The 21,540-nt window shown below is 39.6% G+C and overlaps 1 protein-coding gene across 1 annotated transcript in view; it reads right to left on the bottom strand.

Annotated features, from left to right (window-relative positions):
* Nucleotides 1-7,080: 7,080 nt before the first annotated feature.
* TTC29 (tetratricopeptide repeat domain 29) overlaps nucleotides 7,081-21,540 on the bottom strand; it is a 197,319-nt gene continuing 182,859 nt past the window's right edge. Inside the window, exons 11-12 of the mRNA XM_090034724.1 lie at nucleotides 7,775-7,848; nucleotides 7,081-7,404 (exon numbers count right to left, since the gene is read on the bottom strand). Coding sequence (XP_089890850.1) covers nucleotides 7,811-7,848 — 38 coding nt within the window. The 3' untranslated portion in view covers nucleotides 7,081-7,404; nucleotides 7,775-7,810. The remainder of the gene's footprint in view (nucleotides 7,405-7,774; nucleotides 7,849-21,540) is intronic.

Below are 21,540 nucleotides of genomic sequence, written 5' to 3' on the forward strand. Positions count from 1 at the left end.
TTATGGCAACCACTAAGGATAACTTCTCATCTAGATTAATATAAAGTTAAAGAAATGAGATTAAAATAACCCCCCGGCCAACCACCCAGAGGGTCTGACCATCCTATTCAGGCTAGCAAGCACTGATTGACATAAGTAGTTGCATTGACTTGAATGAAAGTCTTCTCATGGTAGTGCTCACCAATATGGATAGTAAGGCCTGTCTGCCTGCACAGAGGTTACATGCTCAAACCTTGTCCAAACTGAGGGACAGTTGTGGGGAAATTGAGTGTTCTTTGAAGAATTCCTGATGCTAGCTTCCTGCTGTTTAAGTCTATGGTCTATATGAGATCAGTAGATCAATTATCAAGCACATGAAACGGAAGTGGTCTCCAGAACATTCAAAACCCAAACCAGAAACCAATTTATAGTTTAAAATAATCTTGTCTATGCCTTAGGAAGTGATTAACACATGAGGTGGACATATGCATTCACTGATTCACAGATTCATAGCAGTTTAGGGCTGGAAGGGACCTCATGAGATCATTGGATCCAGCTCTGGGCAGGAAAGATAACCCCAGCAAGGTGTCCATCCAGTCTCCTTTTGAGATCTCCAGGGTAGGTGCCTGGGAGTCTATTCCAGAGTCTGGTCACATGGGGGAAGGGCAAGCTCATGGAGCAAACTGAGCTTTGAGAAGTTGAAAGATCATAGTGGTGAAATAAAAGCTTAGGAAAGGGCCATGGTAGCCCTCATCCTTCAGAGAAGATAGAAACTACACACTGTGGGGAGACATTTCTAAAGGTGTTTCTTTTTGAATTAATCCAATTTTAAGAAATTTCACATTTAAAAAAAAATAGTGTAACCACAGAGGCAATATTTGGTTTTGTTAATGCAGACAGACAGCTGCATAGAGGTTCGTGAAACTTGTTAAAATGATGTGGAGGTTAAATGGTTCATAGAATAATAGAACTGGATGCCTGAAGAAGCCTGGTCCTGCAAGGTGCTGAGCGACTCCTGGGAGGTGTTGGGCACCCATGACTTCCCCTGACTTTAAAATAAAGGCAAAGGGACTGGAAGTGGGTACTGTCTGACAGTTTCCTGGGCATTATCTGACATGAAATTAAGTGGTAATCTCCACCTTGACCCCAGTGAACAAACACCCACAACAGCCAAAACCTGGTAAATATTAAATGCTACCCTTGTTGCCATCTGGGGAAAGAAATCAGTTACTTTATTTAATCACTGAACCACTCCCTTGCAGAGTAAATCCTCCAGTCTGGGACTGAAATGTATGGAAGTGGACTCCTGTATTTCATTGTTGGTATGGTAGCTATTCTGGAATTAAATGGAAGACTTCCAGTTAAAGACATGCCAATATCTCCTCCCTTTCCCCATCAAATGAAAGTTACAACTCCATCGGTCTTTTCATATCCTGAAAGCACATTTGGTGACAAGCCTTTCTTGAGTTGTATGTTCCAACATTTAAACTATATGTAAACTATATCTAAATTTAAATTGAGAAATTTATCTTGTATGTGTTAAACTTTTGTACAATCTAGTTTACAATTGTTGGCTCCTTTACCCCCAGTATCCTGAATATCAGCAGTATGGTGATAACAATGGAAGACTCAGATATGTCAATTTTCCTTAAAAATGTTATTATTTAATTTTCAAGCACAACACACATATATAATTCCATTGTAGGCCAAAAAGGTGTAAAAATAAAGACACATTGGCAAAAGAGGCAGATTGTGAATAGAATTTCTATCCTTATACTTTGTTTTTCATTAATATCTTTAGAGAGCTTAAATGGATTGCACAACCAAATAAAATCCTTAATAAATATCAGTTGCATAAGCTGATAAAAATTTTGATTGTATGTATAGAGTACTTGATAAATAGTGCTAAATATGCATATAACCTATGATTAATATTTTATTTACAAGTAAGATAACATTGTTTCTTTTATTTGCTGTCTGCTTTCTTCTAGCAGTGAATAAAAGTGATATTAATCATGGATATTATCAATCATGTTTGTACCATCTATCCCTCAGTAATTATACGTAGTATTTCTACTACTACATTTATAGTAGGCTACCGTAAGATGAATGGATTCTTCCAGAACAGGATGACCTTTCAGTGACTCAAACATTCATTTTTAAAATGGCTCCAAAGGTAAGTGGTGAACTATTGTATATTTCTTCTGAATTTATATGATATAACTTAACTTTCAGAAAATATTCTTTTCAGTAATTACATACAAAATGACTTCAAACACACAACCTTTTTCAGTGATATGATCTGTTAGTAAATGAAGAATACTATCTGGTAGAGCCACAAAGAGTTGTATGTAGAAACTTTTTCAGAAAATTGGGTTAATTGTCAGCTCTTACATTATAGATCCACTATGAAAAAGTGGAGTTTTACAGATTGAAATTTTAGATTGAAATGTTACCACTTGAACACAAACACAAATGTAAAAAAACCTCCTTTATTGTATTATCATTGGCTAGACTTATTTTTTAAACTGTTCAAAACTAGAGTCGGGGGGCCAAATTTACATACCTGCTCACTCTAGTGAGCAGGTACAAGGCAGTTGAAGTCAACTACTTCAGTACACTCTCAAAACTGCAACTTCCGTTTGTACTGTCATGTGCTTTCTTTCTTTTTCAGTCTGCAGGACTTTGGAGGACAATGCGTTAGGAGCCTTTGGAAGAAGTTGGGTGGAGGGCTACAGTGTTGATGAATGAGAGCTGAGAATGACTCAGTTCTATATACAGGAATCTCCAATGAAATCACAAAGGGTTTTTGTCATTTTATGTCATTTTTTGGTCATTTCTTTAAAGTAAGGAAATGAAAGACAGGGTTTGAGCATGCTAACTCATCTAACAGTAACTGTAATAAAGGTAAACAGGATGCTGTAAAATGATTGCCATTCTTCTTCCCCTACCAGCTTCAGAGAGGGAAGGGGTGGAGTCCACCTTTCAGGGTCAGAGCTACTGTGTTAATCCTTTCACAACCAGTGGCAAATTATATTGCCAATTTGTCGGTGGCTATAGGAGGGTTAACTCATCAACTTTTGCCTGAGCACAGATAGCTAAGATTCAGACCTGGATTCCCTGCAGTCAGAATTCAGCCATGACTCTGGAAAATCTTTTTTCTCTTTATTCTCCCTTCCCAAAACAAAGTGCTTATCTGGGGGAGTGTGGTGAGATAAAAGATGGTAACAGTGAGCACTGTGCTGTTTGAAGTATCCCTTTTCACATGCATCTTCAAATTGTAGCTTAACCTTTATCTGTAGTCACTGTACATCCCATTATACTGTTGCAAGATATGGGGAGCTGATCCCAGAATCAGGGCTCTGCTTTTTTCTGCTTACCTAACTTTTTCCATTAGCTTGAACCAGAAAAATAAGTCTTCATTTCTCTAGTTAAAGAATAATCTGTGAATTATTGTTAGAGCAAAAACAGTGTCTATAGTCAATTAGATAAAGTGCGTTTTTAAACGCTGAGGGTTTTTCCCCCCATAAAAAGTAAAAATTAAAACATTCTATTTAGGATAATATTTCTGATAAAGCAGAAATCGCAGACATTTAAAAATTGCACTTGCTTATAAGTAAGAAGCCAATACTGCCTCCCTCATAAAAGTTAGGAGCGTTCTATAAATATGGGTTTTCAGATTAAATTAATGCAATTTTTATCTTTTATCTGTAAAACATTTATTTCGCTTTCTGATATGTTCAACATTTCATATATTTGTATTGAAATATATGATGCAAGATATATAGATAAAAGTTTACTTTTAATCCAGGATACAACTGCATTATTATTTAGTGCTTAATTTATAGATGGGTTTCTTTCAGTTTTCTGAAATGTTCACCTATATATAACATTTATTAAAGAGATTTAAGAGACACACACACACACACACACACACACACACACATCTATTATATATATTGATCTTTCTCTCTCTCTCTATATATATAGATATATATATTTATATGTAAGAATATACATACGTGCATTTAAGAAACTATAGATATAAGTAGGAGCTTTCCTCTAAGATTTATTTAAGATTTTAAATGAACATTTCTGTAACAAAGTTAATATTTACACAATACTGATTTCTAGACAGAAAATAAAATGTGTCACAGATGCTGTATTTATGTTACAATATGGCATCCTGATCCAAAGTGTTGCAGAATAAGTTCATTAATGTTGTATATTTTATATGGTCTTAATAGAAAAAGATCTTACTATCAGATGTTAGTAATCAGTTGTACAGATTGCTGTCCAGAAGTGAATCAGTACTGAGTATTACTGTTACAGTTACAGATACGATTTTCATGGAGATTGTCCTAAAAGTTGACTCAAGGCTTAATGGGCCCTGCTTTAGACTCTGAACCTAGGAATCTTTATCTTAAATAAATGAATCTCTGTGATCTGTACCCATAAACCTTTGGTTATGTAGATCTCAAAGAACAGCTTTCTTGAAGATATACAATCAGTTTTCCCAGATACAACTCCAGGAGCTTGTCTGCACTTCCTCCTGACCATGCTAAGAACTGTTGCAGTTATGCCATGTGTGCACTACACCCTGAAATGGATATCATGTGGAACTTTTAGTGCAAAACTGGGTGCACAGCAACAAACATGCCCAAGACAGCAAGCTCACTGGTGTGTATCCACAACAGTTACATTATTACATTAGACCCCAGGGAATTATGTGCAGAAAAATTCAAAATTATGCACTGAGCCCTGAGGGCTGCATGAGTTGGCCTGGCATGATACACTGGCACGTGCCTTTGAAGCAGACCAGTCTGGCTTCATGCCAGCACATGCAGCTCATGGCACAGCAGGTGGGAGCCACACACCATTGGGCCGGGCCGGCTCTATGCCTGCAGGTGGGGCTTCCAGCACTCTAGCAGGAAGCCTCACATGGAGCACATCTGGCCTGATGGTGAGTGGACTGGGAGCTCTGGGGAGTTGTGTGCCATCAGGCTGGGTGGGCTCTGTGCCTCCATGTGCATCTTCCCACTGGAGCCAGCTTAGTTCAATGGTGTACAGTTCCTCCCTGCACTGATGTGAGCCCCCTGTGCTGGCATGGAGCCAGCCTGGCTTGGTCCAAAGGGATGTGCAGCCCCCAGGACTCAGCTGGAGCCATGCGCCACTGGGGGGCCTCTGTGTGCCATGGCCACGAATGCCCCAAGGGCCCTCTGCCCACTGCTGCTGCCACTGGCAGCGGGGGTGGTGCGCCATGGGGGGCATGTAGCGGGGGGGGGATACCCATCCACAAACCCCATACACACCTGCACAAACCCTCACACCCACTCACAAACCCCACTCCTCACTCCAGCAAGCAAGAGCTCCCCTCCCCACTTACTAGCTGTCCAGTGGTGCATCACGCTCAGTGCCTCCACAGGGGTCTCCCAGCTGGAGTGCCAGGAGCCCCATGGAAGTATAGAGACACAGAGCCCACCTAGGTTAAATTATGTAGTATTATGCAATTATGTGTTGTGATACGTTTTATGTACAAAATGACAAGGGCATATAATTGTGTAATTCCCTCGTGTGTACATTATGTTTTGGGCTGTTGTATGTGTGGAGTGAGCATGCCAGGCTCATTTCCCAAAAGAATAACTTGTATTTTTCTATCTCCCTAGTTCTACCCATGTCAAGGTGTTTTGCCCCTTGGCAAATAGTCACTGAGAATTGTGAAAACCCACTGAAGTCAGCCTGATTAGGGTCCCAGGTTGAATCCAGCACCAAGAAGAAATTAGCCGGCTTCAACTAGAATAAAATTCTTTAAATACACATTAATGTACTAAAAGACTAAAGCTTTAAGATTACTACAAGGTTTTATTCATCAAGAACATTTTAAGCCCCAGCCCACAGGCTAGGTCTGGTCCCTGGCCCATAAAGCTCCCTTTGGGTCTTTGGGGAGTCCCATGGGCCGTGACCCTGCACGCAGGGTAGTGCAGGGCCCAATCCTGGTGCATGGGGCTGGGCGGCGGTGGTGCAGGGCTCTGGGGCCTGACCCCAACATGCAGTGCGTGTGGAGATGGCAAGGGGTCCGATCCTGGTGTGTATGCTGAACTTGGCTCATGGAGCCAACCAAGGCCTCATGGGGCCCAATCTAAGGGTGAGGGCCCAATCCTGGTGCATGATGTCAGAAGGTTAAACACCAGTGGTTTAAAATACTGGTGCTCAACCTTTCAGAGTGGCAGGGCATGGGTTGCATCATGGACTACCACTCCTATCCAGTATGGAAGCTGGGAAGGGAAAGAGAGGAGGGAAGTGACTGCCAGTGTTAGAGGTTCATGGGGAGGGAGAGAACTTACCTCCAGGAAACAATGCTTGCCATAGGGAAGTGGGAGGGAGAGAGGGAGGCAGAGAATAAGCAGCGCCTGCCTAGGGGAGAAGAGATGGAAAGAATGGGGGGATACAGAAGGGATCTGCTGCACAGCACGGGGCAGGAAAGCAGATGTGTTGGGCCAAGCTGCTTGTCACAGAACCCCCAAACTGCAGGTCGGATCCAGCCACAGGCCATATGTTGCATACCACTGGTTTAAATGACTTGAAAAAGAAGTCTTGCGTGTAGCTTTGAAAATGTAAAAAAAAATATTTCAATAGGAAACATTTGCCCTAGTAGATGTACTTACATTAGCCTTTTGTTTAGATTAATGTGTCATTTGTGGGAGTAAACAGAATTTCTAATGCCTGGCTTCTTTAGGGCTTTCAGCAGAGTTTTGTGACTAAACTTAAGCACAGCTTCAACAAACTTTGTTGTGTCTGACCTTGGCTGGTGCCAAACTGTATTATAACTGAGATCTAAACCATGTGAAAGTGCACCAACCAGGTTGGATCTATTCTAAGTGCATTACAACTGAGCTGACACACAGCTGCTAAGCACAGTTGTTAACCTTGGATGAAATTGCCAGGTAAAAGGGGTCAAGCACTGCACTGACTCTTACTGAAAAGAAAGATATGTTGGATTTTAATGTATATTTATCAGATGCATTTAGAACCTTACAAGGCGCTGCATGTCTTCAGCTTCTACTTTCATTGTCTCCAGTAGGAGTTAAGGATGCTCAGCAGGACCTCACAGGAGATGCACAGCACATTGGAGGAAAGGGTGTGTAATACGTAAATACAAAGTAACTCACTTTCTTTCATAATCATTCCTTTCATTCTCTATTTTATTTCAACAACACAAGGTGTTTAAGATAAAAGCCATTGTGACACATATCACACATGACACCACTCATGCAAGGACTTCTGATGTCTGGGTGCTTGCAGTGCCAAACTATGCTCCTGTTTAAATTCAAAGCTGAAATTCAAACTTTGGTGTGTGTTGTCTAACAAGGATCTTCTTGATTTCATCAAAAGGATTTGGCAGTTGTTTTCTCTACCTGGAATTGTCTGTAATGAAAAATAGCAAATGATATTGCTGTAAGTAAATACAATGTAAGCTTGGAGTTTTATTTTTGGACTCAGCAGCTTGTTAATGGATTTGGTTTTAGCTTGGAGGCTTATGCTCCTAAAATAAAAGTAGATTAACTGATCAGTAGTGAAAATCCAGTTGGATGCTAACAGGAAGAAAGTGTGACTTTGGCAGATTGATATGGTGGGAAAATATTATATTTGGACAGTGTAAAACTACGAGCAATACTAGCTACTTATAAAAAATCAGGTTAAACATAAACTACATCCATTGACAACTACAGCATTTGTGAGATTAGACACTACAGATATGGGCCTATACAGTTTAGAATAGGGGGATATACTGTACCAGAGAAGTTCTTGAACTGGTGTCTTCAGAAGTGGTTCAAAGGGTCTCCAAAACACTTGCCTCTTCAGGAAGTTCTGTTAACAAAAATGTGTATTAGTACATTAGACAAACAACTCCCATACTAGTCCTTAAGGAAACCTAAAGGCTTATGTGAACAAGCCCCAGTATATTATACAGCCAAGGGAGAAAAAAAAAAACTATTAGAAGTTCTTGTATCAAAGAATTGCAGATGTGTAGGGCTAGAGAGAACCTTATCAAGACATATAGGCATACATGATATATATTGGATATTATGATTGCTGTTTGGCAAGTTCTCATGGCAACTTAGTAGCTGGTAGGTCCCACTAGTCTCAACAGGAGCTGCTTAGTGCTGAGCACTTTTAAAAAGCAGCTATTTCATTATGTGCCTAGCAGAGCTGACCTCTTCAAAGTCTGGTCCCTTATATGTATAGCATCATCAGTGTACGTGGAAATTTAGAGAAAGACAGTAAAATACAGGTCCCAATGAAGTCAACGCTTAAACTCTCATTGACTTCAGGGAGGACAGGAGTTCACTCAGAATCCAAGAACTGAGATGCTTATAATGAAAATGAAATGGATAATATTTGTCTTTCAGATAGCATATTCAATGGGCCAGGAAAGGTATTTTTTTATGCATGCGCATGTGTGTTTTACAGTGCAGACAGACAGCTGACACTTAATAAATGGGTACTAAATTGAAAAAAAAAAGAAATTGTAACAGGCTTGCTATCTGATGATTGAGAAGAACATTTTTAGGAAAAACGAAGAAAGGAAAATTTGAATAGTGAATGGGTGGGGTATGTGGAAGAAGACAGGAAGGAATAGAGCTGATTACAAAGCAACATGAACATGTACATAAGCCAGCAGACTCATTTATATCGGTGTCTATAGGTAAAGCAACAAACCAAACCAAACCCAAGGTTAAAAAACAAACTGATCACTCACAGTAAATTTGCTACTAATATACTTGAAATACTTAATATAATTAAGGTCAATATATAAAAGAAAATTCAGCAATGGTACTATTGTGTTCACACACACAGTTGAAGCAGCTGTTACCATTGTGTACACTGATTGAGTTCTTACCCCATTGCCAATGCTACACAAAGCCTAAATCTAGGCAACATACTACATTTTCATTACACATGATTCTATTTGTTACAACGTATTTCATATAATTTTGCTCAGTATTAGAAAATATTGCATTGTCTGTCATCTCTATATACAGGTTCTTCAGCATATTCTTTATAAAACTTGTGGTTTGACAGGATACGCTACATTGTCAGGTTGGCTTAATCCAAGAGAGGAGACATGACCCATTATTCTCATCTAAAAATGACTTGCATTTTAAATGTTTTCAGGGATACAGACTACAGTGGGCAAGACATAAAGACACCTCAGCAAACAATATCACCATCAACAATGCATATCCTATACTTACAGAAGATTCTCAATTTGTTTTCCATGCTAATAAATGGAAATTAATGTAATGCTCTTTTAAAGCAGAGTTGGCCTGCATTTTTAGCTATGAATGGTATAGCTGAAATAGAGGCAGTTGTACTCGGTGGTTTTATGAATATAAAGATTAATGAATTTGTATAATTTGGGCATGCAAAGCATTTTTATCAGGCACATTCCATTTAGAGCAAGCAGTAAACTGTATATAAGGGTTGTGTCAAAGTTTACTGAATAGGGCCCTTGGTAGCTAATGGAACATTTCCCCAACAAATCAAAGGTATTGTTCTATGTTCACATGAATATACAGTAGCCATTACCTTAAATTTAAAACTCACTATGAGCAGCAAACACACTGTGGGGATATGAAGGCCATATTGTATCAGTGGAGTCTGCAGAGAATTTCTTCATATGGCTTTGCCTTGTTGAAATATATGTTGCAGTTGAAAGCTAAAGGGATTACTTTTGAATAGTCATCACAAAGGTTGATTATATTCGTATATCATTTAGCTGGACCCTGCAGGCTATTATTCCATTAGCTATGCTGGCCCTGCACTGTCAAAAAGTTGATCATATAATGTAAAAAGGCTATATGTTCTGTTATGCTATGAGAAGGGAATCAAAATAGTACAATAATCTTTTAAGAGCATTGTAGACTTATACTGAATGTGGAGTGTATTTAAAATAAATACCTGTAAGTGATTCTGTAAAATGGAAGATAAATTGCCATGCTTGAAATAAATACTTAACTCTGCTTACTCTTTTTACTATCTGAATTGGTGTTTGTAATTTTGCTAGGTTAGTAATACCCAGTGAAATAACAGGCAGTTATATTTTGGTTAAAGTTTTTTTTTTATGTCACAGAAACATGTAGCTGGTAATAGGAGCTGTCCTGTTAAACAGTTGGTTTTGATCTAAATATTTGAGCCAATTTGCATTTTTAGTTAAAAAATGTTTTCTGATTAAGGTCTCTCTCTGGCATGCACACCCAACCCTTTCTCTTTAGGTGCTGAATAAAAAGGTGCTATTTATCTGCAGAGACTGTCACTTTGTGGATGGTTTAATTTTATTTTACACTAAAACCTGAATATGGCATACAATTGAAAGCATCTTATTGTTCCACAGTGTAGAGTAATCATGGAATGTCCCTAGATTCTAACATAGGCAAATGTTCCCATTGGGGAAACCATACAAATGAGAGAGGCTAATGAATCACAATATGTACTAACCCTAGGTATTTGCAAGAACCACATACCATAAGGACAAATTCTCAGCACCAGAGAGGTTAGGGACAGAGACAGAAAAGGGAAAAGGAGATTATGCAGCTGCATTTCAGAAGAAGTGTGTGGGTGAGCATTTCCTTTAATGCAGCCAAATCTGCCCTGGCTGCCTTCAGTCTTAGTGATCAGGCAGAAAAAGGGAAACAACTGAGTCAGCTTTGGTTCACTTCACTTTCAGATCCTCCTAGGCCAATTTGATGGAAATAAAATAAATAAATAAATAAATGCATACAAGACCCTTAGGGCTTCCAGCCTAGTTAGGAAAGAGCCATTTCTGGTTTTATTACACAAAGTTGTTTAATTTAGATTGTAAAAATGCTTTATTTGGTTCTCTTTTGAGTTTATGTATTACACAAGGCAATGAATGAGTCTTTATGAGTACAGATGGGAGCCTTAAACAGGTTACAGCAGGCATATTGAACAGGTAGGTTTATTTGAATAAAAGCTTAATAGTTGGGGGAAAGTTTATGAATTGGAAGAAGGATGAATTTGATATACTTTTAAATAAAAAGATGCTTGAGAGCATTAAAACTATAAGAAAAATAAAATTTTGGGGTTAGGATAGGAAAACTTAATGGGAATACAAATTTGTCCCTACCTGAGAATTTCTTTTGTTTGCTAATCAGTGTTTAGTAGTCCCTCAGACAAATTTCTTTCTTTCATGCTGGGGGCAGATGTCAGACATTTGGGTAACTATGGACATTTTTTATGATTTGATATCTTCTAATATAGTATTCATTCTGAAAACTGTACAGCAGTGGATAATATAATAAGATAGAATCTTTGCTGGAGCCACTTGTTGAATACTGAACTCCGTATAGTTTTTTCACGTTGGACTGGTGAATACAAATAGACAAGGACAGAAAATTATGAGGTAAGAACAAAATACTCCAGTGCCTCATTTGAAAGTTTGGGATTGATGAAGTCTGGCAGGAATGTTTCCAGTTATTTGTGCAACATAAGTGAATTCCAGTGATGAAGGTCAATCTTTAACAATACCCTTAGCAGTAGCATCAAGAATAATTACGGGGGTCCCTAATCAGGAAAGTGGTTGGTTTGCTGTTCTTATCTTTGGTCACCTCAAACCCAAACCCAAACCCAAACTCAAACCAGTCTTATGAAACTGAAATACCTATCTCACCTGCGTCCACTCCACTCCCCTCCTCAAATGTGAAAGAAGTCAGTAAAGGAATTTTTCAGATGGGTTGAATATTTACTAATTCTTTATTATATCAAATTTTCTACTAGCACAAAGCAGGTAGAAAAATGGCTATACTGGGTGACTGAGGATTCCCAAACACTGGGCATATCTACATGTGGCTGTATGGTGCCTTTGTTACTGTGCCGTTATTTAGTATTTCCTTTTGGAAGTACTAAAAGCTGGCACAGTAACAGCCTGTGCTGTGTTGTGCTGGCTGCAAATGGTTATTTTTGGCTGCTACGTTGCCGCAGCAATGCACTACGAGGGAGCACCTTGCTTTGGTGACATGGTAGCATCATGGTTTTTGCCAACAGACGCTACAGCACCATAGTGTCTTGCGTAGACACACCCAGTGAGGGATAATCCCACAAGGTGTTGGGATGCCATTAAAACATTTCCATTCTATTGTGTCAGAGCACAATGTCATTTCTGGAGTATTCTTGTGCTCTCCCAATGATAGAACAGTCTCACTGGGGGCCAATTCGATCCACAATACCTGTGAGCAGACCCAAAGACCACTCAAAATTATAGTGAATGCCAAATTGACCTTTGGCTTGTTTTAGGATTTGGTAAAGAGGGAACATAAGGTGGCATAACATCACTTTTGCTCCCTCCATCGATGCTGAGTACAGATTGACCGCACCTTAAGATTCTGTATATCAGAAAGATACTTAAAGAAAACCTGATCTTAAAGTAGGCTGCTCAGAGGAATAATTTCATTATTTCAAAGAGATTTTTACTCAAAGTTTGAAGATAGACATTTCTTTTGTGTTGAACATAAAAATACAGATAGCACATAAAGATAGAATATATTCATTATGTGATGTCTCAGCAGATGTTATAGCAGTAATGCATATGTTTAAATGTGAATAAAATATAGATATTAAAAACGGCACTAAAATACTGAGAACTATTCCAGGTTTCAGATGATACAGGTCTCATAGGCCGCATCTACATGTCGCCCTATGGCGACATAGTGACATGCTACGTTGACGTATGGTACGCTATGGTGACACAGCGATTATGATTGTCAGCTACATCACTATAGTGATGTGCACCCTTGGTATAGTGTGCTGCTTTGGTGATGTAGTGGCAAAATCTAACCATGTGCCGCACACATAGCGCAGTAACCCACCGTATTGCAGGCACCATAGCACGATGTCATAGCAATGTTGCCATATGGTGATGTGTAGATGCACTCATAGTGTAACAAGCATACTGATGAGGGATTCCCATGTGAACCTTTGTTAACTTACAGATGCTAAGTACATTTCAAAACAAGAAAAGATATATCATGTCACCAATAAATAAAGGACACATAAAAATATGAACTGCTGCTAATTGAAAGTCAGCTTTATGCATTTATTTTGTAACAATGTCTCACTGCTATTGTAGACTATGGTAAGTCTTAAGCTGCTTAATAACAAGAAGTATGGCATTTACTTATATTTAGGAATCTACTCAAATCATGGTTTTGTGATTTTCGTGGAAAGCATGAAACACACCATGAAAAATGACATGGGTTGTGATTTCCCAGGAAATCAACCAAAAAAAAGAAAAAAACTGAATAAAAAATAAAATGCTGGCTCCCTAGTGGGAGCCAATAGTCCTTGCTGCTGTTGCGGCCTGGCCTCGCAGCCCCCGTAGGAGGGTAAAGCACTAGCTGATGGGGTGGCCTGAAGGGCAGCTGCCAACTCATGCCTCTCCACTAATCAGCACTAAGGGGGAGCACTGCATGAAGGACAGCCAGTAGTCAAGATAACGGCTGCCCCCTGGTCACTCCAGCCTGAGGCCTCTCCATCACTTAGTGCTGATGGGTAGAGTCTCTCTGCCAATCAGCATCAAGGGGCAGGACCATCACAAAGTGACTGTGGAATTGGCTCTTTGGGCCACAACCAAGCCATGAAAATTGCTTTCTTTTACCGCAATTTAGGTAGGTCCCTACTTTTATTTTCTTGATAAGAAGAAAACGAAGGAATTAAAGTTAAGAAATCAAAGTATCAAAGAAATTCAGCTGGACAGAGAATTTCAGAAGTGAGAATAATTTGAGGACGTTCCAGATGACAGGTCCCAAGAAACAGGGTAAAGTTTGCTTAGAGTTTGGTTAGTGGTTCTGGGCCAGTTAGATCTGGATAGGGAATAATAAAAGATATAAACTATTAATTAGAGTAAAACCCACTAGAAACATTTCAATATTTTTTAGCCTTATTTAGCAAAAGCTTTTGCTAGTTTACCAGGCCATAGGGTCTAAAAATCTGTCCTACCTCAGGAGTTTTGCTCTTCAGTCCTGAACTATGGTTTCTGCTGAATTGTCCACCTGCAGGTATACCCAAGCTGTGATTCTGAAACTTAGATTTGAATCCTATATAAGAAGTCCTTGTTCCCTGACAGGCTGGCCACCTGTTAGAGACTTTTTTACAACCTTAGGACTTAGCAATATAAGATTAAGTTTTTTTTCCCTTAAGTATTAATATTTCTCTGGATTAATGAACATTTTTATATATTTTAATCATCTGCTTGATATGACTTATTTATACTGTTTAGTCATTTATATGTTCTCTGTATTACAACAATACATTTGCTATTAAAATGTATTCACTTTTATGTGTGTAAGAATTTGATTTTTGGTGGGATGGGCCCTTTAAACTTTCCTTGGTTTCCAGAATATTGTTGATCAACACCATGCATTAAACCACTATGGTCTTCCTCTTAGCTCATACAAGTATTTCACAATGTCTAGGCTTTATATAACTATAAACAATTAACCCAATACAGTGAGAGAGTTCAAAACTACACTTTTTTCTGACTACACCAAATAGACGGCCAATATTTTCAAACATCTGAAGTTTTTTGGTGTTAATATCTGGGAATCCAATATGATATATCCTAAAGGAATCTGATTATCAGAATGTGCTGAGCACCATTTTCTGAAAAATGTGCTCCTCCTCGAGGTGGGGAAGTTCTTAAATGAGTAATTCCAGTCTCCTGGTGAAAAGATCAGGAATTCTGCCATTTTGGGTCACTCACCTAGTTGAACTATTATTCTGTGATCAATGTTTTAGAGTCCCTCAGGGGTCAGTACTGGTGCCTCTCCTTTTCAACCTGTACGTTAATAACCTGCCTGCTACCAGCTCACAAAAAATTCTTTATACTGATGATGGTGCCTTTGCTACCCAAGCTCATGACTTTTCAGATGTGGAACTCACACTTGATGGAAACATGAAATTGATGTCAGAGTACTACCTAAAATGAATGCCTTAAACCAAATATCTTAAAGACTGTCTCACGTGTTTTCCATTTGCACAATGCCAGTGCTAATCATGAACTCACTCTTACCTTAAATGGTCAGCCTCTAATTCAAATTCAAAACCCACCCAGCCTATCTTGGAGTCCCCCTTGACCAGACTTTAACTTATAAATCACATCTCCAGAAACCTGCTTTAATCTGCTTTAAATTTTAAACTAGAATGGCTTTAAACATCAAAACAAGGAATAATCTACTTGCCAAACTTGCAGGCTCCACTTGGGGTACCACACTACATTCATTTGCTCTTGTACTGTTATTCAGTTGTGGAATACTGTGCCCACAAATGAGCTTGTTCATTACACAGCAAATTAGTGGACAGGACACCCAACTGCATGCTACAATGCATCTTGTGTCAAGCACATTGCACCCCAGTCCACTCCTGGGACTAGTTACCGGTTACTAGCCCTCAGTAACATTGACCCCCCCATCTCTGCCACAAAAATGCCAAAGTAAACTTACTAGCCAGACTCTGTAATAATCCTACACTGCCAGTGCATTGGGACATATTCCACCCACCAATAAGACAGCTTACCTCAAGACATCTAATATGGTCCACCCTTTCAAAACCCTTTGACTTTTTCTTGATGGCAGGATGAATGGTCAGCACAAGCACCGATCAATCACATCATCTCTGACCCTACAGTCAGCCAACCAGGATTTAACTGGCCATGCCATTATTGGGCACTCCTCAACCATTTTTGAACTGGACAGAGTCACTGTGCATCAAACCTATATCAATGGGGCCTTCACGATGACAACAAATGCCCCTGAGGACAAGATCAAGCCAGGTCATACATTGCTGACTTATGTCCATTTACTAAGCTATCTGGTGGTCTTTAAGCTCTTCATACTGGTGATGACATTGCCTTAAGATGGCTGAAACAATATGCCAAAACCACTTACGCTAAATAAATAGTAATTCTTTTAAGCATTTTACATTACTGTCATTAGTAGTCTGACTTTCAAATATAGTAAAAGCCTGTTGTGATTTAAAATGTCCTAGATTTTAACTTTTTTTTTATAGCTCTAAGTGGATACCAAGTGCTTTCTGCAACCTCATTGAGGGTTTCCTATTTTGAAGATTGTTTTTTCTATCACTGCCTTCTGAAAAGTGGCTGTGTTGTTTGTTACCTTCTGAAGGGCCTGCCTGCTCTACTAGGATTATATGTAGCCCTACTTTTTGATGGTGGAGACTCCTGTATTGCAATATCTCTTGGTAGTTCACAAACAGGTTATCACCTGAGTGTTTGGAGGCCACCATAAATTAGCTTTCTGCCTGGGAAATTGCCTTCTAAGATTTTAGCCAAAAGTATTTTGTGGATACAGAAACTGAAGCCAGAGAAAATTCAGCAATGCATCTGCTACAAAAAAGAGGATGCCAGGGGATTTTTCATGAGGCTAATTTTAGCTTTATCCCTTTTAAGGATTCTTACACATGATAACATCCTATTGGGCTAAGAAGGTATAGGAGAAGCAGGTGTTGAAAAACATGTTTTCAAAGCAGGGGAAGATTCCCTATTATTGTGCCTTATAATAGGATCCATTCCCCTGTAACTGAGTTGCAGAGGGGAAGAAAATCACCCTCTGAAGTTGCTGAAGTATTCCTCTTAAGATTTGTGCATTGCTTCCCCACTCCTCTGGAGGAAGTCTTCCTCACAGCAGCATCCCCAAGAGTCCAATATGGGCATTTGGTGGGTAGAGGCAGGTAGGTGGATGTTCAGTATCCTTTAATGGGCCCTATGGAGGCAAAAAGGGCATACGCCCAAATTTGTACTACTTTTCCATCAAACCTCACCACAGTGGAGATTCCCTCAAGATAGTTCTGGGACAGCAGCTAAGTGTGGGAGCCTTAATAGCAGAGCACCAATAGTAATATGCTATCGGAAAACCAAACTGCCTGAGGTTTGTTGGTAGGCCAAGCTTCCTATTCCATGTGGGAGAAACACTAGATTAGAGGCTTTTTCCTTTGAATGTGAACTTGTAGTGATTTCCTCCCTGGCTTATTTTCCCACTGGACTGAAGCATCAAATTCAGTGCTCTTAATTAGACAGACCGTTGAACAATATACTTACTATTACAAAGAATATTTGGGGTTGTATTTTTGAGGTATTTGAATTTAATATGGCTACTTAGGTATATTGTAATCACTGCTTAAGTGCACTAATAGGATAGAGTAAGGTTGCTTGCAATAGCCCATCTTTTCACCTGTCTGTGGATAACTAGAGGACTCCAGCTTTCAGGCCAGTCAATCCAGTTCTCCTTTTGAGAAACAGATTCACATGAAAAAAAATTACACTGAAAAATGGAAAGGGATTTTCTGTTTTATTAGCAGGTAGCATATCACTTGTGGGCTACTGTGGAAAGTTACAGGATGATAGAGATTTTTAGGAATATATGAGAAGAAGCTTGAATTTAAAAATAAATGTTTTACCAAAAAAAAATTCAGGTCAGGCCTTCAAATGAATAACTTGGCACAAGGCCATCAGAGTCAAGGGAGTTCTGCCAGATGAGGATCTGGCATTCCTTCTTTTAAACTGCAACAAAAAAATAACTTTATAAATGTATGACTCCAATAATTTACATTTACTTTGGCTTGTGCAAAATAAATCACTTGTTTTGCTCAAGAAACATGGAATCTTAGAAATACCCAGCATACTCATGAATTTAAAATGCTTCCTTACCTAGGACTCATCCTGTGGTGAAGGTGCAATAAGAACCTATACAGAATTGTCTCGGACTGTCAAATATTTAATAAGACCAGCAGAGACAAGATAATGCCTTGAGCCTTAGAGAAGGGGAAAGGGCGAAGACATCTGATTGGTCTATGGCTTTTCTGCTGGTTCAAACTCATACAGAGACTGTGCTTGAGTAGGGAAGGAGACAGAAGAAGTAGGTTTTTCTGCCTTACTTCTGCCACTGACTAGGTTCTGTGAGTAGAGACTTGACTTTATTTCTCTTCCCCTTCCTGTATATGAAGCCATCAGAGCATACAATGCCTTTCCTATTACAGCTGCTATCCCATCCTCTGTTCTACCACAGAATATTTCCAAGATACTGTTATCTAACTAGATTCTGGGATCAGGAAGGAATTTTTTGGTGGCATGACTGGCAGGCAGTCTGTGCAGACCAAGGCACTCCTCATGTGTATCACCATTCCCTCTTGTAGGGTGACTATGTATTCAGAAACTGACTCCTGAGGCTTGTGTGATGAGGCCCAGCCCTAAGTACTGGTTATTTGCCATGGAGGTCCTCCTTCTTACATGGTAATTTTAGGTGGCTCCTGGAGCTCTTAACACCTGGAGGGTTTGTGTGTTAACACCTGAAACTAATTTAAAACACTTGTTAGGTGGCTCCAAAGTTATGCCACTCCAGGGCAGGGTCATCTCAGGTCTGTATTGCCCAGCTAGTGTTACACCAAGGTGTAGCCACTCTAGGCAACACCTTAGTGTCAACACCCTACCTGTTCCTGCCCTCCTCCCTCCCCCGCCCCTTTTGGCCCTTAGGGGAGCAGGCAGGGAAGGGCCAACTTTCCTGCCTGGTTGCTGCTGCTGCAGTGGCTGCTGCTACGCTTTGGGCCAGTTGAGCTCAGAGAGGGGCGGCAGCAGCAGCAGCAGCAGCAGCAGCAGCAGCAGCAGCAGCAGGGGCTTGGCAGGCAAGTTAACTCTTTCCTGCCTGCTCCCCTGGGACAGAAAGCATGAGCAGCCAGAAGTAAGTGGGGGGTAGAGGGAGGATATCAGGTGGAGCCCCAGGGTTGTGGGGGGATGACTGGTGGGAACCCTGAAAGGGAGGGGGGAGCCCTGGGGGTGGAGGGCAACTGGGGGAGCCCCAGCGGCAGAGGGCAGAGGGAAGCCCAGAATAGGAGCTGGGAGGGATTCTTATCTTTCAGTCCTCCAGGCCCCTCCTGGCCTGAATGTGTGACTGGTCCAAACTCAAGCTAGCACTATCACTGATCAACATTTGTGTGGCTCACAGTGTAAGAACAGGGCCCTAACATCACAGGCAAGTAAATGCATAATGCGTTTACCCTTCCCTTTCAAATCCATCTTCATGTCTGTTTTCAACTCTTGTGCATTTTGAGGAAACTATGTGGGCAACCCTATTATGAAGCTCACAAGGCAAAGCCTAATTAATGTTTCTTTCTGTTATTTTAAAATACGTCTGCCCTTAGAGGTTTGAGAGTCTCCTAGCCAAGACTGGTGCCAGCAGAAATAGGATACATCTCATGTACACACATCTTACAAATTCTCTCTCTCTCACTTGCAGAGTCCCAATCTGATCCTATATTTGCAAACTTATTTATTAAAAATAAAGCTGGCAATATTACTCTGACTTATCCTAGGCCCAGTTTAGATTTACCAAATGCCAAAGTATGCCCTTGCTAACAAGAATATTTCATGAACTGCACAATATTTACCAATCAAAATGCCAACCCATCACAGGACTGTTTCCAAACTGAGTGGTGTTTCTTTGTGCTGAGGTCCACAGATTGCTTCAGTGCAGGGCCATGCCAATGCACTCAGCAAACAGAAGTATCTTTTACATACATCGTACACAAACACATAAATGTAATATTCTGTAATACACAATGGGAGTGAGGTGGCTCACATGCAAACCTGTTCGGCAGAGTATGGTGAGTTAGCAATCTTGGAAAGGTTTATCTACCCAACTCAAGCTCTCTGGTGACCTTCTAGCTGTGCCTCTATTTAATTCTTAATCTATTATTCTCTATTTAAATTCTGGCTGCTTTGGAGACCTGTTGTAATGCAGCAGTTAAAAAATATCCACATGTACTCACGGTCCTCCCCAAGGACCACTAACTTGACACGTAGGCCATGACAGCTCAGTTTGGACTAGTAAGAAACCTAATCCAGGGTTTCCATCATGTCAGCTGTTGCCTTTCTTTCATTACACTTTGACTCAGCCCCTAATGGATTCAGCTTTATAAAGTCAGAAAAAGAGGAAGGAAAGCAATTTATTCATGTTTCAGTAGTGCTCACTGAAGACATGACATTTCTCTAAAAATGCAAATGATTTTGTGCCACACAAGTGAAACTGGGCAGCTAAAGCTCTTAGAGGAAGGCTCTTTCCCAGGGCTAATGTTTTTATACCTAGTGTTTGAATAAATCGATCCCTTTATTATAACATCTCCTTCACTCTCCGGTTCCCCTGGAAGAATGTAACCAAAGGTACTAAAGCACCATTTTTACCACTAAGACAATTGATTATGCTTGTTAATTTTGTTTTTAATCCCAGACATATTAAAATAAACACCTTAAACATGTGTAGCAGAAATCAATATAGATCTATTCAGCATCAGGTTGGTAAAAACAAGGATTTAGTAAGAATCCAAGATGTAAAATACTAATGCTCAAACTAAGCCCTTACTTATGTAATGTGCCTTTACACAAGCTCAATATAAACCTGAAAGAAACTATTTCAGAAGAGCAGAAATGGTGTACTTGTGCTGCATCAAAAATGACCCTGTAAGACCTCCTTTACTAAGACAGCCAAGATATTTAATGTGAACATATGTTCTTGAAGGATTTCATGTCTTATGTCCAGTCATTCTTGTTAATTCATGGGACAACATACTGCAGATGCGCTTTTTTATGTTATATAAAGCAAAAAATTACACTTAACAGGTGCAAGGTGGGTCATAAAAAATAAATAAAACTATACTCTTAAAAGCTAGGAAATCACAAAGTGAGGCTATCAGTCATGCTTATTGAGCCAGGAGAGGACAATGGGATATAAAGCTTACACATCTATGAACAGACATTCCTGAAATGCCAGCCTTTGGCCATTATTTCACATTCTCTATGGATCTCCTTCCTCAACCCAATCTTTCTTGTTTAAGGGGAAGCCTTGCTTTGCTTTCTGACTACATGCATTTTTTGCCATTAACCTCAATTTGCAATGTAATGACCTTAGATATTTGAACTTGTCTTTAAGTTTCCCACTCCACCAGTGCATCAAAACAGGGATCCCTTTTAAATTGTTAGGGCTTTATTTGTGGTTCTTAAAGACATCTGCATTTTTACAAAATCATTTGTCATTCATTTTTATGTTTAGAGTACAATGTAAGAAAAATCATTCATACAAGAGTTAGTGTTTAAGGCTAAAGTTTTTCTTAGGGAGAAGCCCATTCACCATTTTTTTCTATATACCAAGAGCTATATCTTGAAGTGTTGGCTTGGAGATTTCCAGGTAATAGGCACTTCAAAATTGAACCTATCATGATTTTAATTCAATCCGTCACAAGTAGATATTGTGGGTCACGTATTTAAAAAGGCTTCAATCTAGTCTCTATATAGTTCTGTTTAAAATTGTGCCTACCCTTTAGTAAGCTTACTTTGAAACCAGATATTTGGTATACAAAAACACATGCATGTGGTTTCTAAAAATGTACAAATAAATGAATAAAGACATATTTCTTGTATATACCCAGACCAGCCTGTTGTATATACCAAGAGGCTGGTGTCATCAAAAGAATGCAAAGTTT

The sequence above is a fragment of the Crocodylus siamensis genome, chromosome 2 (assembly GCF_052110815.1).
Source record: "Crocodylus siamensis isolate JL-2025a chromosome 2, ASM5211081v1, whole genome shotgun sequence".
In the NCBI taxonomy this organism is placed as follows: domain Eukaryota; kingdom Metazoa; phylum Chordata; order Crocodylia; family Crocodylidae; genus Crocodylus; species Crocodylus siamensis.